The 20,153-nt window shown below is 55.7% G+C and overlaps 1 protein-coding gene across 2 annotated transcripts; it reads right to left on the reverse strand.

Annotated features, from left to right (window-relative positions):
* Positions 1-7,172: 7,172 nt before the first annotated feature.
* SEMA3G (semaphorin 3G) lies at positions 7,173-18,519 on the reverse strand. Of its 2 annotated transcripts, none has more exons than XM_006771824.2 (16): positions 18,332-18,519; positions 16,530-16,690; positions 16,355-16,417; positions 15,737-15,856; positions 15,377-15,467; positions 15,148-15,264; positions 14,801-14,946; positions 14,485-14,599; positions 14,323-14,392; positions 13,869-14,013; positions 13,357-13,588; positions 13,172-13,263; positions 12,492-12,533; positions 11,599-11,827; positions 11,223-11,362; positions 7,173-9,893 (listed from the first exon to the last, which is right to left on the reverse strand). In XM_006771824.2, exons 1-16 carry the CDS (start codon positions 18,438-18,440, stop codon positions 9,453-9,455), a joined length of 2,313 nt encoding a protein of 770 aa, XP_006771887.1. In that variant the 5' UTR covers positions 18,441-18,519; the 3' UTR covers positions 7,173-9,452. The 2 variants fall into 2 exon arrangements, with proteins under 2 accessions (XP_006771887.1, XP_006771886.1); XM_006771823.2 differs by having other exon boundaries at positions 7,173-9,896.
* Between the last annotated feature and the right edge of the window lie 1,634 nt (positions 18,520-20,153).

Genomic DNA, 20,153 nt, shown 5'->3' on the forward strand with positions numbered 1-20,153 from the left:
GTTACATAAATTTCTAGAACCTTTAAACCTTACCCTTTTCATTCTATTTTATAATTGCATCACCATTTTTAAGCCAGGCAATATACCATGATTGTTTTTCCTCTCCTGTATATTTTTTAGTGAAATAAATACCTGCCTTTTTATAAAATATATTTTTATTGATTTCAGAGAGGAAGGGAGAGGGGGGGAGAGAGAGAGAGAGAGACATTAATGATGAGAGAGAATCATTGATCGGCTGCCTTCTGCACACCCCCAACTGGGGATCGAGCCCACAACCAGGCATGTGCCCTTGACCGGAATCGAACCTGGGACCCTTCAGTCCACAGGCTGATGCTCTATCCACTGAGCCAAACCAGCTAGGGCACCTGCCTATGTTTTATTTGCTATATACCCATGGGTAATTCTTCCCAAATGTTCCACATGATCAATTACTTCAAAATACAATTTTCCTCATAGTCCAACTATCAGATCACTTCAGTTGCACTTCTTTTCTGGAAGATCTGCCTCTGAGAACCTACTCCTTCTGAGCTAATGCTTCCTGGGCCTGCCACACAACTATCAACCTAGGCCTCCCCATGACCATGCCCTCTTTCTCCATTTTCTCTCCCATGAGTTCAAGGACTCCGTGCTATAATTCCTACCCTAGATGTTCAAGGACTCTGTGTCAAAGCTCTGCAAGTGATGAGGTTTATTAATGTCGACTTTTATTTCACAAACAGTATTTTGCTGTCTTGAAGAATCAACTCTTGCAGTGATGATTCACAACTGAAAAGACACTTTCAAGATTAAGACTTTAGTTTCTTAATCTAGAGTTTCTCCAGGCATATTCTCAGACATCTGGGGTAGTATCTTTTCCTTTAAAAAGAGTTAATTTGTATACTAAAGTGTGAGAAACATCATCTTAACTGAAAGTAATGGTCTTCTAACAGTGCCCTCTGGACTCCAGCTGCAGTGGGTGGGAGGTGGAGCTTATGGCAGGGGTAGTAGGGATAAGTGGTGCTTTTTGTCACCCAGACATTCAGCTACCCGATCACCATGTGCCGTTGGTACACATACACACACACACACATTCACCTCACATCTATTAACTATTTCTTACACCTTTATTCTCCATTGATGTGAATAGCCAACCTCATTGTTATAGGCTATTCTTCATCTGGGCCTAATAATAATCAGTCATTCTCTACTAAATAATTGGGCTTTTTTTCTTAAATAAACTTTTAATTTGGGATTGTTTTAGATTTACAGAAAATTTGTGAAATTATTAGAGGGGATCCCCATTTATCCCAAACCCAGTTTCCCCTATTAGTAACATCTTACATTAGTGTAATACATTTATCACAATTAATGAACCAATGTCCATACATTGTTATTAACTAAAGCCCATACTTCAATCAGATTTCCTTAGTTTTTACCTAATGTCTTTTTTCTGTTCTAGGATCCCATCCTGGATACCACATAGAGTTGAGTCATCATGTCTCCTTAGGTTCCTCTTGGCTGTAACAGTTTGTCAGATTTTCCTTGGTTTTGATGACCTTAACAGTTTTGAGGAGTACTGGTCAGGTATTTTATAGAGTTCCTTTCAATCTGGATTTCTCTGATGCTTTTCTTATGATTAAACTAGGGCTATGGGATTGGGGAGGAAGACAGAGAGTTAAAGTGCCTTTGTCATCCCATCATATTGAGGTTACATACTATATCAACATGACTTCTCACTGTTGATGTTGATCTTGATCATCTGGCCAACGTAGTGTTTGTCAGATTTCTCCACTGTAAAGTTACTCCTTGTCCCCTCCTTTCCATACTGTATCTTTTGGAAGGAAGTTATGCTATGTAGCCTACAAATGGGGACTTATTCCCCCTCCTTCCTTGAGGAGAGCGTATCTACATAAATTATTTGAAATTCTTCTGCACAGGAGGTTTTCCTGTTCCCTCCCAGTTATTTATTTTGTTAATCATTTGTATCAGTATGGACTCGTGGATATGTATAGTATACTTTGGGTTATAATTCAATACTACTTTATTTTGCTGCTCAAATTGTTCTAGCTTTGGCCATTGGGAGCTCCTATGTCCTTTTTACATATCCTTATTAGTGTGTGTTTGTGTTGTTTTTGAGTGCCTCTTTACTTTTTTGGCACTTCAAGATGCCCAGGCTCATGTTGTATATTTTAAATACCTATTTTCACAAATAATGTGCCTATTAGAATTAACTACTGTTTTATTTTATAGCGTAGGACCTAGAACAGATAGTTCACTTGTGAAGGATTGAAATAGATATTAATAAAATTTTTCCAAAGTATCTGCTCTCCTTCCTCTAATTCTTACCTTTGTAAGACCCATAAACTAGGACCAGAAACCTCAGAATCTCCTCCTGCTTCCTTTTATGCTCAACCACCCTCTTTCTTGTCAATTTGACTATTTTCAAATGTTTGCCTTCCTTTTCATCCCATCGCCAATGCTCAGTTCAGACCCCTGGGCCTCACAAGACTGTAGCAAAAGCCTTTTCTCTGCATGGTTTCCTAGGTCCACTCACTTTGCTGACACATCCACCCCTTTCCCTTCTGCAAATTATCTAAGACATCTGTTAGCTCTTTACTTAGGATGGCCCCCACTGAGATTGGCATCCAAGGCCTTCCACGAGTGTGGTTCCATTCAGCTGCATCTCCTAGGATGCCTCACTCTGGGCACTGCCCTGGCTACCCTGACATAGTGGGCCCTCATCTTGGGATTCACAGTCCGAAGGGCCCTAACCTCTATCCTCAGCCTGTTGGACCCAGCACAAGGTCCAGTTCTTCATCCCTAGGTGCTCTCACTGGATTCCACTTATACCCCTATTGTAGCCCACGTCATTCTCCGTCTGGTCTACAGTTGTAGATCTGTCTCTCCCACTAGATTGGGAGCCCCTTATGGGTAGGGGCCTGTCTGTCTTATTAACCTTTATTCCCCTCGTGGTGTCTGGCTCGGGATTCCACAGTCAGAGGCAGTTCAATATCCGCTGGACTGATGGATATGCTCATACCCTGTATATTCACATGCCTTGTTTTGCTCTCAAACACCAGAGGGCACTGTTAGCATGTTGTGGAGGAAGACCATAACCCTTTAGACCTAGAAGGTTGAAAGTGGCTAGTGAAAAGCTTGCTTCTATTTTTGGATGCACAGGATTTTCTGCTCTTCACTTGTTTGAATCACATCCCTTTGAGTTTATTCATGAATTGTGCTTCTGTTGTGTTTAGAGATTATTATGAGAGTTAGTAATGACACTTCCATCACAGGTCAAATCCTCAGGCAGGATTGCCTTCATGGTCTCTCCAGACCCACAGTAGCCCTTCTGACCCAGCTGCCCTCCTTTCATCCCCAAGATGGGGACTGCCAGTCCCGAGGGGTATGCGGTGATAGGGATCTGTCCCTCTTCTGCCCAGCCCTCCCACCACATGTGCACTGGCACCGTGGCCTGTGGGTGGTGGTTTATAAGCTCTAATGACCTTTGGGCAAGGTGGGAGATTGTTAAGAAAAAGAGCACCTACATTGGCCCGGACCCCAGGCCACTGCATTAGCTCCCTGTGTATTCCCAGGCTGGCTGAAGGTGAGTTACAGCATCATGGGGGCCCCCAGTTCTGCGAAGGCTCCATCATGACTAAGCCAAGGTGCCCCATTCCAGAGAAGTTGGCTATTTGCAAAGGTCTCATACCTTGTACATTTTGCCCCCAAAAAGCAACATGGAAATTGAAGGCCATAAAACAAAGAGTTGATGTTTTTCAGAAAACAAACAAAAAAATTGTCTTTCCTTCTCCCTAGCAAACCCCCCCAACCCTGGGGCCCCTGAGCAATGGGACAGCGTGAGGCTCAGATGGAAGGAGTGAGGCTCAGGACCCCCCCCCGCCCCGCCCCCATCTGTGGTACAAACTTGTTCCTTGAGGAATCCTGCCCTGCATGTACTCCTGATAAACAGGAAGGCATCGCGCCATCCCTGTCCATCCTTCTCAGAGCATGAAACCTGCCTGGGCCATCAAAGCTATCCCCAGCCCCCAGGAGCATTCTGGAGGGGACTCCAGCCTCACCACAAACAATTCCCCATTGTGTTCCCCCCGACCCTTGGAAATCAGGGATTTGTAAACAGTCCCTGCATTTAGGTAGGTCCTTGCCCTGGCTTTGTGCTGGTGTGTTATTTTTTCTTCCTTGAACAATGACCTTTCCAGTAGGGCCAGCCAGTTCACACCATTGTCTGAGACCCTTGGACTACAGGAAACAGCACCAGATTCTTATCAGCTGGGGGGGGCAGGCAGAGCGAACAGATGAGGTCATGCCCAAAGCAAGCTGCTGGTCTGCCATATCATTCTATACCTTTTTCTGTGAGAGCAGAGCCCCCCCTCTTGTCCTCCTAACAGGCCAATCTGGGCTTTGAGTGTCCTTAGTATGGTCCCCTCCATTTGATGGCAGAGACCTGGACTCTGCTTCACTTTGGAATCCTCACTAGCTCACAGCAGTCCCCTTGCTCTGGTCTTCTCTCTCTGCCCGATGGGATGCTCTTCACAGTGAAACATACCCCACTGTGTAGGTTAGAGTACACTCTAGTCATCTTCCCCACCCACCCCGCTTTTCCCTGGGGAAATAAGTCAAGATTGGTTCGTCACCTGAGTCCCCCTCATCAGCAGAGTCCCTGAGTATAAGCTACTGACTGACTGCTGATGGCCTGGTGTGAGGATGAGGGCAGGCATCCCTAGAGGCCTCCTCCCTGGAGACAGCAATGATTCCCATCCTCAGTGGAAAATGATTTTTTTAAAGGCTGCATTGAAGAACCATTTCCTTAATGAAAATTCAGTGTGGAAAAGTGAAAGGCTTCATTAGGACATAGTCTCTAAGGGAGAGGGGCCCAGCAGTGGTACCCATGGCAAAGGTGACAGGGGCTGGGCAGTGGGAAGTGGGCACAGGGCCACAGCAGCCATTGCCTCACCTCCTGTGCAACAGGGGCTGTGGGTGAGTCCGGAATAGGAGCCAGGGGGGCCCAACAATCCCTGAGCTCCTTATCAGGTATTGTATCCAAACCTTACCCCACCCATTCATTCTCCCTTTACACCAGGGCCAAGCCTATAGTCTCAGAAAACCCTCGGGATTTGATCTTGGTGTGTGTTGAACTTTCTCCTTGCAGGAGTCCCTGCAGACTGGGACTTGGGTGAGGCTGGGATGGATCCTTAACTCAGATGGAAATTGGAATGTTTCTGAGTAACTGTTTCCTAGTTCTAAGGAGGAGATGTGGCTGGGTGAAGAAGCCTCAATTTTCTGGACTAGCAGAAGCATGCAAGCAAGTTTTGGGGGGCCCATCCATCCCTAGTGACATCTGGGGCCTCAACCATCTGGAGAGGACAGCCTGGCAGGGGGCAGGCCAGGCTCCTGATTGTGAGGTTCTAGGGGTGTCTGGGACCTGAGCTGGGCTTAGCTGAGTGAAAGAGAAGTACAGAAGCCATTTGAGAAATAGAAAAGGGCTGTTTTCCTCATTCTGCCTCCTCCATACCCACTACCCTTCCTTAGAAACTAGTATGCGAACTGCAGGACAGTCACAGGCTTGTAGTGGATCCCAGCCCTCCACAGAGGGCCACTCCAGACACGGGGAAACAGGGAGCAAGCGGGGAGGCAGGTTGGGTGTGGAGGGCAGAGCCCAGGCAGCCTGGCCCTGAGGCGACAGCTTCTGTTCTGGTGCCGGCCATAAGAAGCCAAGATGTGGCTATTTCACCTGGGAAGTCAGTGCCTCCATAGTTTACAGGCGTAGAAGGCAGAGATTAATAAATTAATCTCACATATTAAGAGAAAAAATATAATCAGAAGTATCCCAAAGTATACTCTTCAAAACACCAGAAACATGAGATGCTAACTGCTCCATGGGAAAAAAGGGATAGAGGACCAAATGTTTTGGAGAATTGTGTAGCACACAGTAGGCATGCAATTAATGAGAGATCATCATGGGCTTCTCAGGGGTTTCAAAACAAGGCAAGCAAGCAGGCAGTGCACAGCTCCATGGGGGCTAAGGGAGCAGAAATCCCCAGTTTTATTTGACCATTTTTGTGGGATAATTGTTCCACAGGACACCATTTTGAAAAACACTTGACTAATGCTCCTTTCCAGCTCTAAATGTGTTTGGGAAATCATAAAACAGAGACTCACAGACCAGGGGAAGTATGAGACTTAGAGGAAAAAGCTGGCAGAGGAAGATAGAGTGAAATCCCTCAGGCAGGAAACAGGACTTAAGATGGGAGGAGGGAGGAGAATGAGGGCCAGAGAGAAGTCCAGACCCAAGGGGTCTTCAGGGCATGGGTGGCAGTGTCGGTGGGAGCAGAGGTGCTGCATGCCCCAGGAATAGCAGTGTGAGAAGGGAGAAGGGAGCTCTGGAGATCACATTCACACACCCCTTCCATCCAGCGTTGTACCAAATGGGTACACTGATGATGCTCATGAGTTGATGGTGATGATGGCTTTGGGTGGGGCAAGGAAGTTTCAGGTTCTGTCAGGCCTGGGTATTTGTGCAGAGACTAAGTGACAAAACTAGGAGCCGCAGACTGCAAGATGGGACTGATGACTGACCTGTTCTGTTAGCCCGCCTCTTTTCCGTGGATTGAGGGGCCCATCCGAGCAAGAAGCTAGTCTCCCTGGTGAGGTGGGGCAATGTCCGTCACCTCTTCTCACCTCCCTCCAGCACCAGTGGAGTCTGCTCTTTGGGCAGCAGCATTATGTCACAAGGGAGTGAGAGCTTCCACAGCACACCCAGGAGGCCAGACTACTGGGGCCTCCCCTCCTCCCCAGAAACTGCAGCCCCTGGGCAAGAGCACAGTGGCCTTAATAAACGTTGGTATGTGGTTTGGGATGAAGACAGGCAACAGGCCAAGTGTTGTCACAAATGTCAAGTGTTATTGTGGAAAAAGCAGGGCTGCCTACGTGCCCAGCTGCCCTTTGCCAGCATTTTTTTTTCTGGTTCAAGATCTTCCTGGAGTTCCAAGAAGGTCAGTCTCAGAAGCCCAAAGGGCAGCATTTTCCTATTTTAAGAAGCAATCTCAGCTAATAGACAACGCCCTCTGACTCCTTCCTTCCCTTGATACCCGCCCTCCCTTCTAGAAAACACCACCTAGGGTGGTCTTCTCCATCATGGAATGGATGGGGAAGGCTCTTCACTTCCAGCTCACACAGATGGTATCAGTCAGTTTAGTACAGAAATACACAGATACAATAATGATATAATTATGTGATGTAAATATTAACTTCATTCCTCTCCTTATAGGTTCTGTGTGGTAGACCACTGTACTGTCCTCACCAGAGCTCAGGGGTGGTCAGGACAAAATAACAATAGTAATTAGAGAAATCACAAAGCCCATCTCAACATCTGAATACAAAAATAGAATTCACACATAAAGGCATTTCCAGGGGTTAATAACACATAGTACCATGGGGGGTGGGAGCTGGTAGAAGCTGTCCATAATTTTCCAAGTGCAGGTGTTTGTTGTTCAGGATTTTGAGCTCCTTATTCCTCCGTTTTCCAGAGTAGCTTCCCCAGAGGACCCTATCCAGAGGCAGCCACGCCTGGGTCCAGCCTGCAGGCCACTGAGGGCCTGGTTGTGTCTTCCTGGCTCCCCTGGGCTGAGGAGCAGAGCTAGCTGACATCATTCCTGGGGCTCTACGCTCTCCCCTTCCCCTCTCGGTCCCCCTCCCCATTTCCTCCAGCTCTCCTTCCACAGTCCTCCCCTCTGCTTCTACCTGCTGACAGCCCAGCATCAAACCCCAGGCCAAGGCTTCCCAGAGTGCTGTCAGGTTCCAATCAATGCTCTGGCTCACTGGCTGTGCAGTCAAAGGGGGAAGGAGGGCTTCTTTCAGGTCCCAGTTGGGGGTTGGGAGGGGGAGGGGGTGGAACAGATAGAATCTAAGGCAGATTCAGTCTGGGTTTGAGTTCAATGGGACAGGAAGCCCTGTCTTGCTTTTTATCTATTTTTTTTTCTCCTTTATTCATCTCGTTTTTTTAAAGGAGGGAATCTTGAACCTGATGTTCCTGTCTCCCTCCTGCCAGTTTTGTGCGTCACTGACCTGCTTGTATGCAAGCTGGGGACGGTTTTTCATTTAGTCCTCCTCCTCCTCCTCCTCCGTGTGTTCCCCAGCTCAAGAAAGACATTGCTGCCAATGGCAAAACACCTGCCTATATGCACAGATAGAATGCATCCTGGCCACCTGAGCCTCAGCCCCAAGAACCTGCAGGACCTAGAGTTCTTAGCAGCTTTCCCCCATATTTTTCCCCTTAAAAGAAAAGAGCCTTCATAAGAACCATCCAGGACCAATCCTTATTTAGCAGAAACTGAAGATTCCAGGGTGGGAAACATCTGGCCTTCCCAGTGGCTCCTCACCTAATTGATGCCATCTTGAATCCTTGAGCATGCTTGCTTCTGGGTCCCATTGCCCATCCTAGGGTCCCACCCTCTCCCATCTCAGAAGCCTCTCAATCCTCTGTGTTCTTGGGCGCCGTCCTACCCCTGGTCCTGCCACTAGCTGCAGCATGCTCTCAGAGCTGCCACATTGCCGCCCTCCCAGGCTGGGGGTGTGTTTGCATCACCCTGGGAAAGACAGCCCACTCCTCCCCAGCTAGTCCACACAGATGGGGAAGACATTCTCCTAGAACCCATCCTCACCCTGCTCGTCAGCATGGAGGCCCTGATGGTGGGGAGGGATGGGCATCCCAGGAAACCTGGCCTGCAGCTCAGGAGCCTGGGGAAGGGAAGTCAGGCTGAGAAGCCCTTTGGTTTAAGAAGTAGGGCCTGAGGCCCAGCCCATCCCCAAGTTGCAGGGAGTTTAGCAGTCTATGCTGTGATTCTGTGATGGAGAACAGGCGGTGGGCAGTGGCAAGGGATCACCAAGGTATCAGGGCACAGTGTGTGCAGGGCAGGGGCGGGGGGTGTCTACCTTCTCAGCATTTCCTCTTTTCCTCCCCAACCCAGTCAGTGTAGGTCTTCTAACCATTGCCAGCCTAGAGGCAATGTCCACCCTCCTCTGGCAGCCTAAGGGCACCCTGCCAGTACCTCCTCAGGGGCACCCTCACGCCTACTCTAAGGGTTACTCAGAATGGCCTTTGTTCTGCAGCTGGGAAAGAACCACCCTGCCCTCTTGCCTCTGGGCACAACCGGAAATGCACTCTGGGGACCACCTCTGAGAACAAATAGCCAGCCCACTGGGGTTGCCCGTGGCCAGAGGGTGGTGGCTCCATCTGGAACTAAGAGCAGAAAGGTGCAGGGAACAGGCACAGGGTCCCTCCATCAGGCCCCCAGCCTTTCCTGAAGCGGCCTGGTAGGGGCTTGCGGGGCAGAGACTCCCATATGTAAGAGGTGATCAAGCCTGCTGACCCCCTCTGCCCTCGCTGGGTGGGTGGGAGAGACTGGGGGCTGATTCTGGGCCACTCGGCCCATCCCAACCACCCCCTCCTCCGCCTTCTATGTGGCCTCCACCTCCCGGGGTGTCCGATTCCGCTCGGCCTGCACCCGGCTCTTCACCTTCTTGCCCAGCTCCAGCCCTGCCCAGCTCTTGCCCTTGGCCTGTTTGCCCCGGCTCCGGGAGGAACACCACATGCGCTCACAGTACTCGTCCACCCGGGGCAAGTTGGCGAAGCCGATGAGCTGCAGGATGTCCTTGTACCAGGCCCTGGGTGGGGTGGAGGCCAGGCTTCCCCGGGCAGGGGGCTCCTCCAGCCTCTGCCCCCGGTGGAACAGGCTGTTGAGCTGCGCAGCCACGATCACCTCCAGAGCCAGGCGGGCCACAGTCTGGGAGAAGCCATGCTCCAGCGTCGTGCAGGTGTAGGTGCCCTCATCCAGGCGGCTGAGCCTGCGGATCAGCAGCCCCTGCTCCGTCTGCAGGACTCGCTCGTCCGTCTTCACCTGCTGGGCACCAGGGAGGGCGTGAGGGGGCCATGGAGCAGGGCACACACCATCAACTTATCTGCGCCCTGCTTTTCCAAATGTGCCATCTCAGGGACCAGGACGTGGGCACCTCCATGTCCATTCTCCCCAGGGAGGGACCAGCAGCTCAGCAGGCTCAGCCTCCTGGAGACTAAGCCAATTGCAGGCGGGGCTTCACCTTCCCGTAACCCAGGCCTGGGAAGGGGCTTTTCCAAAATTTGACTGATTTCTCCGTAGTCAAAGCTCTGGGGCACCTGTCTTGGCTTTGGGGGGTGGAGGTGAGCACTGGCACACATTCCCAGTGAACAGAGAGGGAGAGAGAGTACATATGGGCTTTTACTCAGGGGGTATGTAACTCCAGCCCCAGGACTAGAATTCCCCTCACTCTACACGGTCTGCATGGCTCACTTCCCCCACAGCGCAGGGCCCACAGCCCCAGCCCGGGTGGGCCAAGTGCCCATCACAGTGCGGGAGGCGGGAGTGCTGTTCTGACCCAGCCGGTCTCTGGCCCAGCTGCTGTCTGGGCTTTGGTCTGTGCGACTGGATGTTGAAGCTGCTGCTTGGGCAGTTAGTGCTGTGTAATTTCATCTCGTTGCTCCCCCTGCCCTGGCCGTGGGGGAGTCCCTCAGTGCCTAGCCCAACAGCTGGCCAAGGCTGGCCTCCCCCAGTCCCCAAGCTGAAGGAGAGCCCCTCCTGTAACCAACCACTCCCTCCCCTCCCTGCCTGTGGGAACTCTTGAGAATTGTTCCTCGCCCTGCCCCACCCACGCCCATCCTCAGGCCCCAGACTGAAGCCATCTCTGGGGTTGACAGAACTTTCCAGATGAGGGTGGAGGGCCTGGGCAGACTGTTGGACTCCAGGAAGTGTGGGGCCAGACAGTGTGGCAGGGGGGGTAAGGGCCAGTGGCCAGGGCCACAAGCCTGGGGCAGAGGAGGACCAAGAACCCCTCGGGGAAAGACCCCTTTCAGAGATGAGCCATATATTAAGCCTGGGGACTTCTTGAGCAGCCCAGACCCCCCTCCCTCTCTTCCATCTCTGCTACCCACCCACCCCTCAGAGCTCAGCTCAGTGCCTTGGGAGTTGGTGGGCTCCCTGCCGCTGGAGGAGTTCCAGGCACCTCTGGCCTGGGCATTCCCAGATGGCAGGAGAGCAGCACCTCATTCCAGGCACCCAGGGGCCTAAAGCACAGTTTTCTTCAATTGAACCTGACAGGTTCCCCTCAGAGCCCCTTCCTAGGACTCAGGACTTGGGTTCTGGAGAGATGTGACCTAAGGACACGTGCAAACTGGAGGCAGGGTCCTCACTCACCTGGTCGGGCCCCTGGCCCCCCGGTCTCTGCAAGAACCAGCGCACAGCTGCCTGGGGAGACTTGGGCAGGCACTCCAGGAAGGTGCTGTTGTGCTCCGTGCCGAAGACTGTAGTGGTGGCCACCGGTCCTGCAGCCTTCTCTGGAGGGAGGCGGAGGTGGCTCGTCTCAGGGACTGTCCAAGAGCCCCCGCCAGTGTTCCAGGGACCTCAATATCCATCAATCCCCAAGCCAGTCACTCTGTCCAAAGACCCCCACACCCGTATAGTGACAGAGCCACTCAGGTAGGGAAATTGAGGACTGTTACAACAGGACAAGTCTGAGGCCCCACTTCACTAGGGTTGAGTCCAGGCCACGGGGTGAGTAGCTGCCACTCACCTTTCTGGCTCTGGCCCAGGCACTGCAGGGCAGGGTTGCCATGCCGGATGTCCTGCCGGCGGAACCGGCGCTTGCTGGTGCCAGGCCGGTAGCGGGTGCAGGAAGCACCGTCCCAGGCGCAGTACGGGTCCCGGGCCAGGCAGCACTCTGCACAGGCACTGCCGTAGGTCTCACACTGGTGCAGCTTCAGCCGGGCCACGCCCAGCCGCGAGCCCACGTACAGCATTTGCTGGGGAGGGACCCAAGCAGAGCCCACAGTGAGCCTGGGCTTCCCCAGAAGCTGCACAGCTCTCAGCCCCCTGGGTTTCCTGAGGTCCCTGCCATTTCCAAGCAGAACCATGGGTGCCTTCCCAGGAACAAAATGCTTATCACCCACACGATGTACCCCAGATCCTGCGCTAAGACATGAAGGGGGTGGGCAGACCTGGGGTCCTCCCTCCAAGGGGCTTCACCTCGTCCACTACCCCAATGGCCTTTATCCTGACTTGCCTCCCACCTTAGAGGTGCACTCTGCTTTACGTAATCCCAGGACCAACGTCGGGACCTCCCCAAAGATAAACTGGGGAAGATGGAAGGCGCCACTTGTAAAAGGACACAGCCATCCTCTGAGGAGTGGCTCCCCTTCCTTGCTTGATTTCAGATCTGGGTTTTGTTTCCCCTGAGGAGCCAGCGTTGGTGGGTCTCCCCTTATCTGAACAGCCTCACGTACTCAGGGCCTCCCACTGCCCACTGGCATGGGAATGTCAGCTCCCAGCTGGATCCCACCCCTCTGCAGGGCCTGGCCGGGCAGCCCAGCGCCTGCTGCCTGCTGCAGGGCTTTCCAGCGGACACAGGCTGTGCTCAAGGAGCCACTGGCGGGCTGGGGAGGGGAGGAAGGTGGCAGCTGCTCTTACCCTTTTCACGGAGATCTCCATCTCAGTGACGGCTGTCGGCACCTGAGGAAGGAGCGGGGTCTCAGGGGGCGGGTGTTGGAGAGCCCTCCACTGCACCCCTGCTCTCAGCCTCTTTAGCCCCTGGGTGGGAGCCCCTGCCCCCCTGCCTGGGGCAGTGCAGGCTACTAAGGCCAGACAGCCTTTCCCAGAGGTCAGGTTACAAGAAAGGTCCCCTTACCCTGGCTGGCCTCCAAGTAGGAGTAGGAGGCTTGGCTGAAAGCACAAACCTCCAGTGTCCCCTCCCACAGCCCCGTTCCCAGCGATGAAGCAGCTGTCCCAAAGCACCACCCATGTTGGGAGGGGCAGCAGTCCCCTTGCCTGATTCTGTAGAGGGGCCAGCAGAACCTCTTGGGCACTTGGGGCCTCAGCCACCCCCTCACAGTGACTTGTGCCTATCAGGGCTTTGTCCAGGAGTGCTCACCCTGAGCCCCCCAACTTTCAGCTCACAAACTGCACCTCCAGGCCCGTCGGTCACTCAGAAGCACCAGCAAGGCCTCTTCAGTGGGGGTGTCATCCCTTTCATCCCACTGGCTGCAAGCTCAGTTAAGACATAGCCCATCTCCCTCCTGCGCTTTGCTCCTGCTTCCCTGTAGCCAGGGCTAGACCCAGGGACCGCTCCCATCAGCCCCCTCCCTGCTCACCTTAAACACCTGGAGCTCCTCCAGAACCACCTCCTCGGGCTCAGCTGAGTCCCCAGACTGGAGGGCCATGACCTTGAGCACCGACCCTGAGTCTGAGATAGGGAAGACGGGGTCAGTAGGAGAGGAAGGAGCCGCCTGGGCACCTGCCACCTCCCCAGTCTGGGCACCTTACTCGGCCCACCCACCAGTTCCCAGGAAGATGACATCATAGGTCCCGTCCTCTGCCTCCACGCGGTCCACCACGATCTGGCGCAGCTGCTGGGCCAGGTGGGTTTTGACGAGGACAGGGCGGCCCCACCGAGGCCGCACGGACCGGAACATGAGCGGGTGGGCTCGGGCAAACTGCAGCACCTCATCCGGGTAGTCCTTGGTGCTGCCAAAGGGTCGCCCAGGCTGCGCAGTCATCTTGCTGGGGCACTGTGGCAGCGGCAGAGGGAGCACCTGGAATCCTGGGTCACACATTCCCACCCAGCCTGCTCCACGCCCCACTGTCTGGGCATGCCAACCTCGGAGGACTGCTCTCGCCTGCCAGAGGCTCCTTAACGCGGTCAGGGCTCCTTGCCACCCCTCACCTGATGCCCCTCAGGAGCCCTGGCTCCCAGCTGCTAAGGAGCTGCGTGCAGACACAATGCTGTCCTAACGTAGAGCCCCTGGCATCTCTGTCCTGCCCTCTCCCCTGGCCTGGCCAGATACTCACCACGCCAGGGCGGGGGAAGGGCACCTTGCCGCCATAGGGCCCCCACGGATGCTGGGGACCATCTTGGTGAGCAAAGGGCCCCTTGAAGACCTCCCAGATGTCCTCCATGTGGTACAAGCAGACTGCAAAGCCCTGGAACACAGCACTGCCAAGGGCAGACAGGGACAGTCAGGCCAGGGTGGCCGTCAGAGGGGAAGGGGGCGGCCTGGCTCTGTGGGCAGGGTGGAGGGTGACATTGCCTGCAGTCAGCAGAAACCGAAAAACAAGAACACCCGGGCAGAGGTAGAGAGAGGGAAGCAGGAGATACAACCAGTCACCAAGTCAGGGGCGGAGACAGGGACCCATGCGAAGCCGGGATAGGAAGGCAGAAGCGAGACAGAGGAGCCAGGGTACGGAGCCCCCCCACCCCCGCACCCCTCCATCCAGTGCAGGGAGGGGAGGCCAGTGTGCCCACCTGACCGTGCTGAACAGTGCGTACACCTCGAGGCTCTTCCCTGCCTTGGGCCACAGCAAGAACACATCCTCTGGGAGACAGAAGGCCACTGCCATTGTCCCCCACTCATGGCTCTGGGCCTCCCCACTCCCGCACCCAGGCCGCCCTTGGCCCTGCCCTTACCCAGCTGGTCAAAGTGGGTCTCGGCACCACCGGGACCGGGCACCGAGCAGACCAGCCTGGCCTTGAGGAAGGTGCTCCACTTGTTCACCAGCACCCGCTGGCCACCAGCGTCGTTCTGTGGTCGGAGGCCAGGGTCAGCCTCGGGCCCAGAGGACGGCCCTCCTCCCTTCCTCCACCCTCACCCTCCGGACAGAGGCAGGGGCGTGGGCTTCACACCCTGGCCTCAGTTTCCCTACTGCTGAGGGTGGGGGCAGGTTGGGGAAGAGGAAGTGCAGCAAGGACTTCCCTGCCCTCACCGCCCCTTCCCTGCTCTCACCACGCAGACGCGGCCCACGCGGCTGACGGTGACATGGCCCGGGCCCCCGTCTGGCGAAGGGACAGTCTCCGAGAAGAAGAAGTACACCTTGTCATCGTTCTGGTCAGAGTTGTCCGCGATCTGGGCAGCCATCACAAACCGGGGGTCTGGGTCGGGGGTGACGGGGAAGACAGGTGGCTGAGCCCAGTGGGGAGGGGGCAGGTACTGTCCCACTGGAGGCCGGAGTCTCAGTGGTAAAGGGGGATGGGCTGCCCCTCCTGTCTCCATTCCAGCACCAGCTCCCCTGCCTCCTGTCCATGCTGGGGCCGACCCGGGCCAGCCTCGCCCTCAGCAGGCCCCGGACTCACCGTGCAGGAGGTTCTGGTCAGAGTCAGAACGCAAGGCCGGCCGGGCACCCCCACTCCGGAAGATCATGGCCTCACGCCCCAGGAAGTCGGCGGTGAGGCCCGTGTACAGCTCCCCACCTGGGGTCGGCGGGGCAGAGTCAGGGGAGGAGGGCCCAGCCACCACCCTTTCCCAAGGACATCAGCCGGCTCCCACCCTCCCTGTGCCCACCCAGACCTGAGCATCACCCACCTACAAAGGTGCTGGCGAAAGGACGGCTGGGCTCATGCGGGCACCGCCCCCGCCCACTTTCAACACTGTGAGCCTCCAGGTGAAGTACATGCTGGGGAGAGGGAGGCAGGGGTGTCACCTGGGAAAGTAGTACCAGCCCCCCCACCAGGCAGTGGCCATCATGCATCGCGTGCAGCTGGAGAGTGGGGGGGAGGGGTGAAGGCACCCTCAATTCAGGGCCTTGCCAGTGGGGTCAGCTCTGGCACAAAGGCGCCCTTCAGGCCTCTGAAACCTCTGCCCCGACCCAGGCTCAATGGGGAGGGTTCAGGCCGCCTGGGGGAATGTCACTGCTTCCCAGTCCCTGTGGGGCACGGAGCTCACCTCCCCACGGTGCCCAACCGCGATGAGGGCGCAGGTGGGATGGAAGGCCCCGGTGCCGCATGCCAGCAGGTGGGTTCTGTTGTGGGGCTGCAGCACCCGCACGAAGTTGGCACACTCCACCTGGTTGGGAGAGGAGGAGGAGTGAGGGCTGCTCACCACCTATCTCCTCGGGTCCCAAGGCCGGGCCCTGCCTGGCTGATCAGCCCTGGGGTCTATGGTGACATTCTTTTTTCTTTTGAATCCTCACCCGAGGATATTTTTCCATTGATATTTAGAGAGAATGGAAGAGAGAGGGAAAGACAGAGAGACACATTGATGTGAGAGAAACATATCGATTGGTTGCCTCCTCCATGCACCCCAACCAGGGCCCGGGCCAAGGAGGAGCCTGCAACCGAGACACATGCCCTTGCCTGGAATCGAACCCAGGACCCTTTGGTCTACAGGCCGATGCTCTATCCACTGAGCAAAACCAGCTACGGCTAGGGTGACATTCTTCTTGGACCCTCTAGAGCCCTCGTGTCCGTTTCAAATGACCCAGCACAGGCAGCTGCAGGAGTGGGCACAGGCTACCCTGGGTGTAGGTCAGGGTTGAGAGCAGTCACTCCCAAGGGCACTCACCAAAGGGTCTCGTCCCTTTCGAACACACTCCTCCCTCTGTCCTGGCTGCGGCGGCCACAGGACCTGAAACACAGCCTGGCTGACCGCGAGCTCACAGCCTCAGTTTCCCCATCCAGCCCCCATCCAGAGTTGCCCAGCTCTCAGACAGAGCCTCGCCCCAGTCAGCCCAGCTCACCTCCCGGGGGTCTGCCCATGGCTGGTCCAGCTGCAGGGAGTAGATGGCATCGCGACCCCCCAGAAAGAGGCGGTCTCGGTACTCATCCAGGTACATAGCCCGAAGGTCCAGGGAGCCCCGGGGACCCAGGAAGATGGCGGAGCGGTTGGCAGACAGGAGTTCTGCAGGGGAGCAAGGGAGGGGTGAGGGCCCCTCAGCCAAGGCGTGGAAGTGGAGGGTCCCAGCTGTGCACTCGCCCCCCCACACACTCACATCTGGAAAATGTTTCCATCCACAGGGCTGCCAGGAGGGCTTCTGGGAAATGGCTCCTGGGGGTGGGTGGGCACAGGGAGCCCCCACCCAGCCCAGCCAACTCAGGGCCAACTCCTTTCCCTCCATTCCTTAGCCCCTGCTCTTTCCGTTAACACCTCCTTCCCAGTGGCCCATCTGTGTTCTATGCAGTGCCCACTGCGTAGAGGGCCCACTGGCGGACCGTACGGCAGCCAGCTGGAGGGAGGGTGGGTGAGTGTGAGCCGTGCAGGCGGACAGGCAGGGGACAGTGTTCCCAGCAGATGGAACACCTGGGAAAGGCCTGGGTCTGGGAGAGACCAGGGGTGGCCAAGCTGCAGGCTCTAGTCCAGGATGTGGCTAAAGAGGATTTTCTCCTCCACTGACCTGTCCACCCAGCCCTAGGTAGGGGGAGGCTGTCTGGGGACCCTTGGCATTGGAGGTGGAGGAGGGGGGTGGGCAAGAGGCCGACAAGATGAATGGGAAGGGGCCTTGGCCGCCCTTGGGAAGGCCAAGTGCCCTATGCCTGCCCATCCTCAGCCCAGCACTCACCCCACCCCAAATTCAGCCTCTTCCAGGAAGCCCTCCATGGCTGACAGTACTTTGGAGAGGATTTGCCTTATTTAACTTTTCTTATAGCCTGACTTCCTTCCAAAACCACAGCTCCAAGGGTAGGACCAAATCCTCCCCCAGACTCAATGTTCAGCCTCTCCAGAGTAGAGCCACATCTTCCCCCCCATACTCTCCAGAGCCTGGGTCTCCCTCTTTGTTTTATTTTGGGGGTTTCCCCTTTGAACTGAGAATCCCAGAGAAAGGTGATCACCCTGCTCTCCGGCTTCCCTAAGAGGAATCTGTGGTGAGCAGGAACCTTTTGCTGCGTACTGTTTACGGATTCCGAGGAGGCCTGAGCCCGCCGCAGCACAACGCATCAGGTTAGATCTGCAGAGGAACCTCCTGAGCCGGGACAGGGCGGGAGGAGCAAGGACAGCATCGGGGAGTGGGCTGCAAGGGGCAGGTGGGTGAGGGGGAAGCTGGGGGACAGGGGGAGGGCCCGCATTACAGTGGGGGAGGAGAGGGACAGGATCCTGCTCTCCCACTGTCTGCCCTGGGCAAGGAGCCCCCAATCCATGCAGACAGACCCTCCAAACCTGCCCTGTCTGCCCATCCCCATCTCTCTCTGCCCATCTCTACTGAGGTCTCTCAGGGTCTCCATTCATCTCTCTCATTTCCTCAAAAGTCCCCTCGGCTTTCCCCTGAGTGTGTCGGTCCCTGCCACCTCCACCTTGGCCATGCCTCCAGGAGCTGTCCTCTCCCCCTGCCTGCCTCCTCCCCAGTGCCGGCCCCTGGCAGTAGCCAGAGGAGCACCATCCCGGGAAATGACCGCTAAGTCCTTCCCACTGGCTGTGCAGGGAATGACTGCATCCCTCTGGCTGGCAGAACAGACTGCCCCGGCTGGCTGGGGCCCCCACAGCTGGGGTGCTGCAGGGTCCCGGGTTCCCACGACCATGCACATGAACAGGGTGTACAGTCCATACCTCGGTAGGAGAGCCGCAGGCGGGGCACGCTGGCGCTGGGGCTTGGGCTGCCCCTGTGGAACAGGAGACTCCCCAAGAGGCAGCAGATGGCCCAGGCCGAGGAGGCCATGCTGGGGACCGAGGGCACCTCGCTGCCTGTGGAGCCACCCTCTGGTCCCACTGCTGGTTGTAGTTTGCTCTCTTGCCGCCAGGCCTGCCACTTATAAGGCACTGGCTCCGCCCTGTCCAGGGCCAGGAAGCCGGAGGAGGAGGAGGAGGAGGAGGGAGAGCCACGGAGAAGGAGAGAGGGAGGGGTGAGTGCCTGCCATGCACCTGCTTTGGCTCCCTCCACCCCGACTGGCCCTGATCCGGGTTCCCCATTGGGGAGACTTTCCCAGCTGGGGTGTGGGTAGTTTACACAGAAATGTCTCCAGGCTCCAGCAAGAGGTCCAGAGGGAGAGAACCTGGAAAAGAGGCCAGGAGTCAGGTCGGAGCTGGATGGTCTGGTGAGGGTCTGGTTGGGCTCTCCTTTGGTCTCTGCCCCTCCAGCGCCTGTGGCAGAGAACCCCTCCCCACAAACTGACTCCAGGCCTGTTCATGATCCCAGCAGGGTTCAGCCCCTGAAGCCTTGGCTTGGCTCCCCAGCTTCCTGCAGCGTCTAAGTTACCTGTGTGTGGGGAGGAGGTCATTCTAGTCCAGCCGTGGGCAAACTACGGCCCGCGGGCCGGATTGGCCCGTTTGAAATGAATAAAACTAAAAAAAAAAAGAGACCGTACCCTTTTATGTAATGATGTTTACTTTGAATTTATATTAGTTCACACAAACACTCCATCCATGCTTTTGTTCCGGCCCTCGGTCCAGTTTAAGAACCCATTGTGGCCTGCGAGTCCAAAAATTTGCCCACCCCTGCTCTAGTCTCAGGGGCTCCGTGTTTGGGGGGAAGGCTTGAGGTTTGCCACACCTCACAGATCTGAGATGGGCTAGAGATGAATGTCTGGCCTCCAGGCCCCATCCCAGCTCACTGGGCAGGGGAGCCTCCCTTTGCCCTGCCCCTCCCAGCCATCCAGTCCTTCCAGAGACCCAGGGCCCAGAGTGTCACTCAGTGCGGAGTGGGTTCTTCCCAGAATCCCCTCTGCATCATAGGCCCTATACATGTGATCCCTCCAGAGTGAGGGTGAAGGGAGGGTGGCCACCCCCCCACCCCCTCTGCCCTGAGCTCAGATCGGGGGCAAGAAAGCCACAGAGAGGGACAAGGAGGAGATGAGATTGAGGGGCTGAATCTAGGCAGGTGAGGGGACTACCACACGCCCCTATCCCACAGCATTCCCTGTCCCTGCCCCTCACAGCTGTCACTCCACCCCTCCCAGACCCCTACACTCGGAATCTGAGGCCCTGGAAGCAAAGAAGATTTCAAACTTGAGCCAGAACTTGGGCTCCCGGAATTCTAGAAATTCCTGCAAGTTAGGCCTCCAGGATGGACCAGCCCAAGCTCCCAGACTGTAGGTCAGGAAACTTGGGGGCATCAGAGAGGGACAGACCTGGCCCAGGCCACAGAACAGGCTGAAATAGGCCCACCAACCTGGCCCCTTCCTGGGGTTCTCTTTTGCTGTGGTAACTTCTGGGGGTGGCACTTGGAGTCCCCATCTCATCCCTGGAAGGTAAACAGGTCAGGCGCCTTAAGCATGAGAAGGACCCAAGGACCTTGAACCCTGTCTCCCTGGCCCCACCTCCCCCTCACTCAGGGAGGCCTGCAACAGCCCTCAGACCCCCACCTGTGACTACTGGAGAATTTGGGCCAAGGCCCTTCCCTCGCTGGGTCTCTGTCTCCTCTGCCACCTTGGGT

Source organism: Myotis davidii, unplaced genomic scaffold, assembly GCF_000327345.1.
Source record: "Myotis davidii unplaced genomic scaffold, ASM32734v1 scaffold725, whole genome shotgun sequence".
Taxonomy (NCBI): domain Eukaryota; kingdom Metazoa; phylum Chordata; class Mammalia; order Chiroptera; family Vespertilionidae; genus Myotis; species Myotis davidii.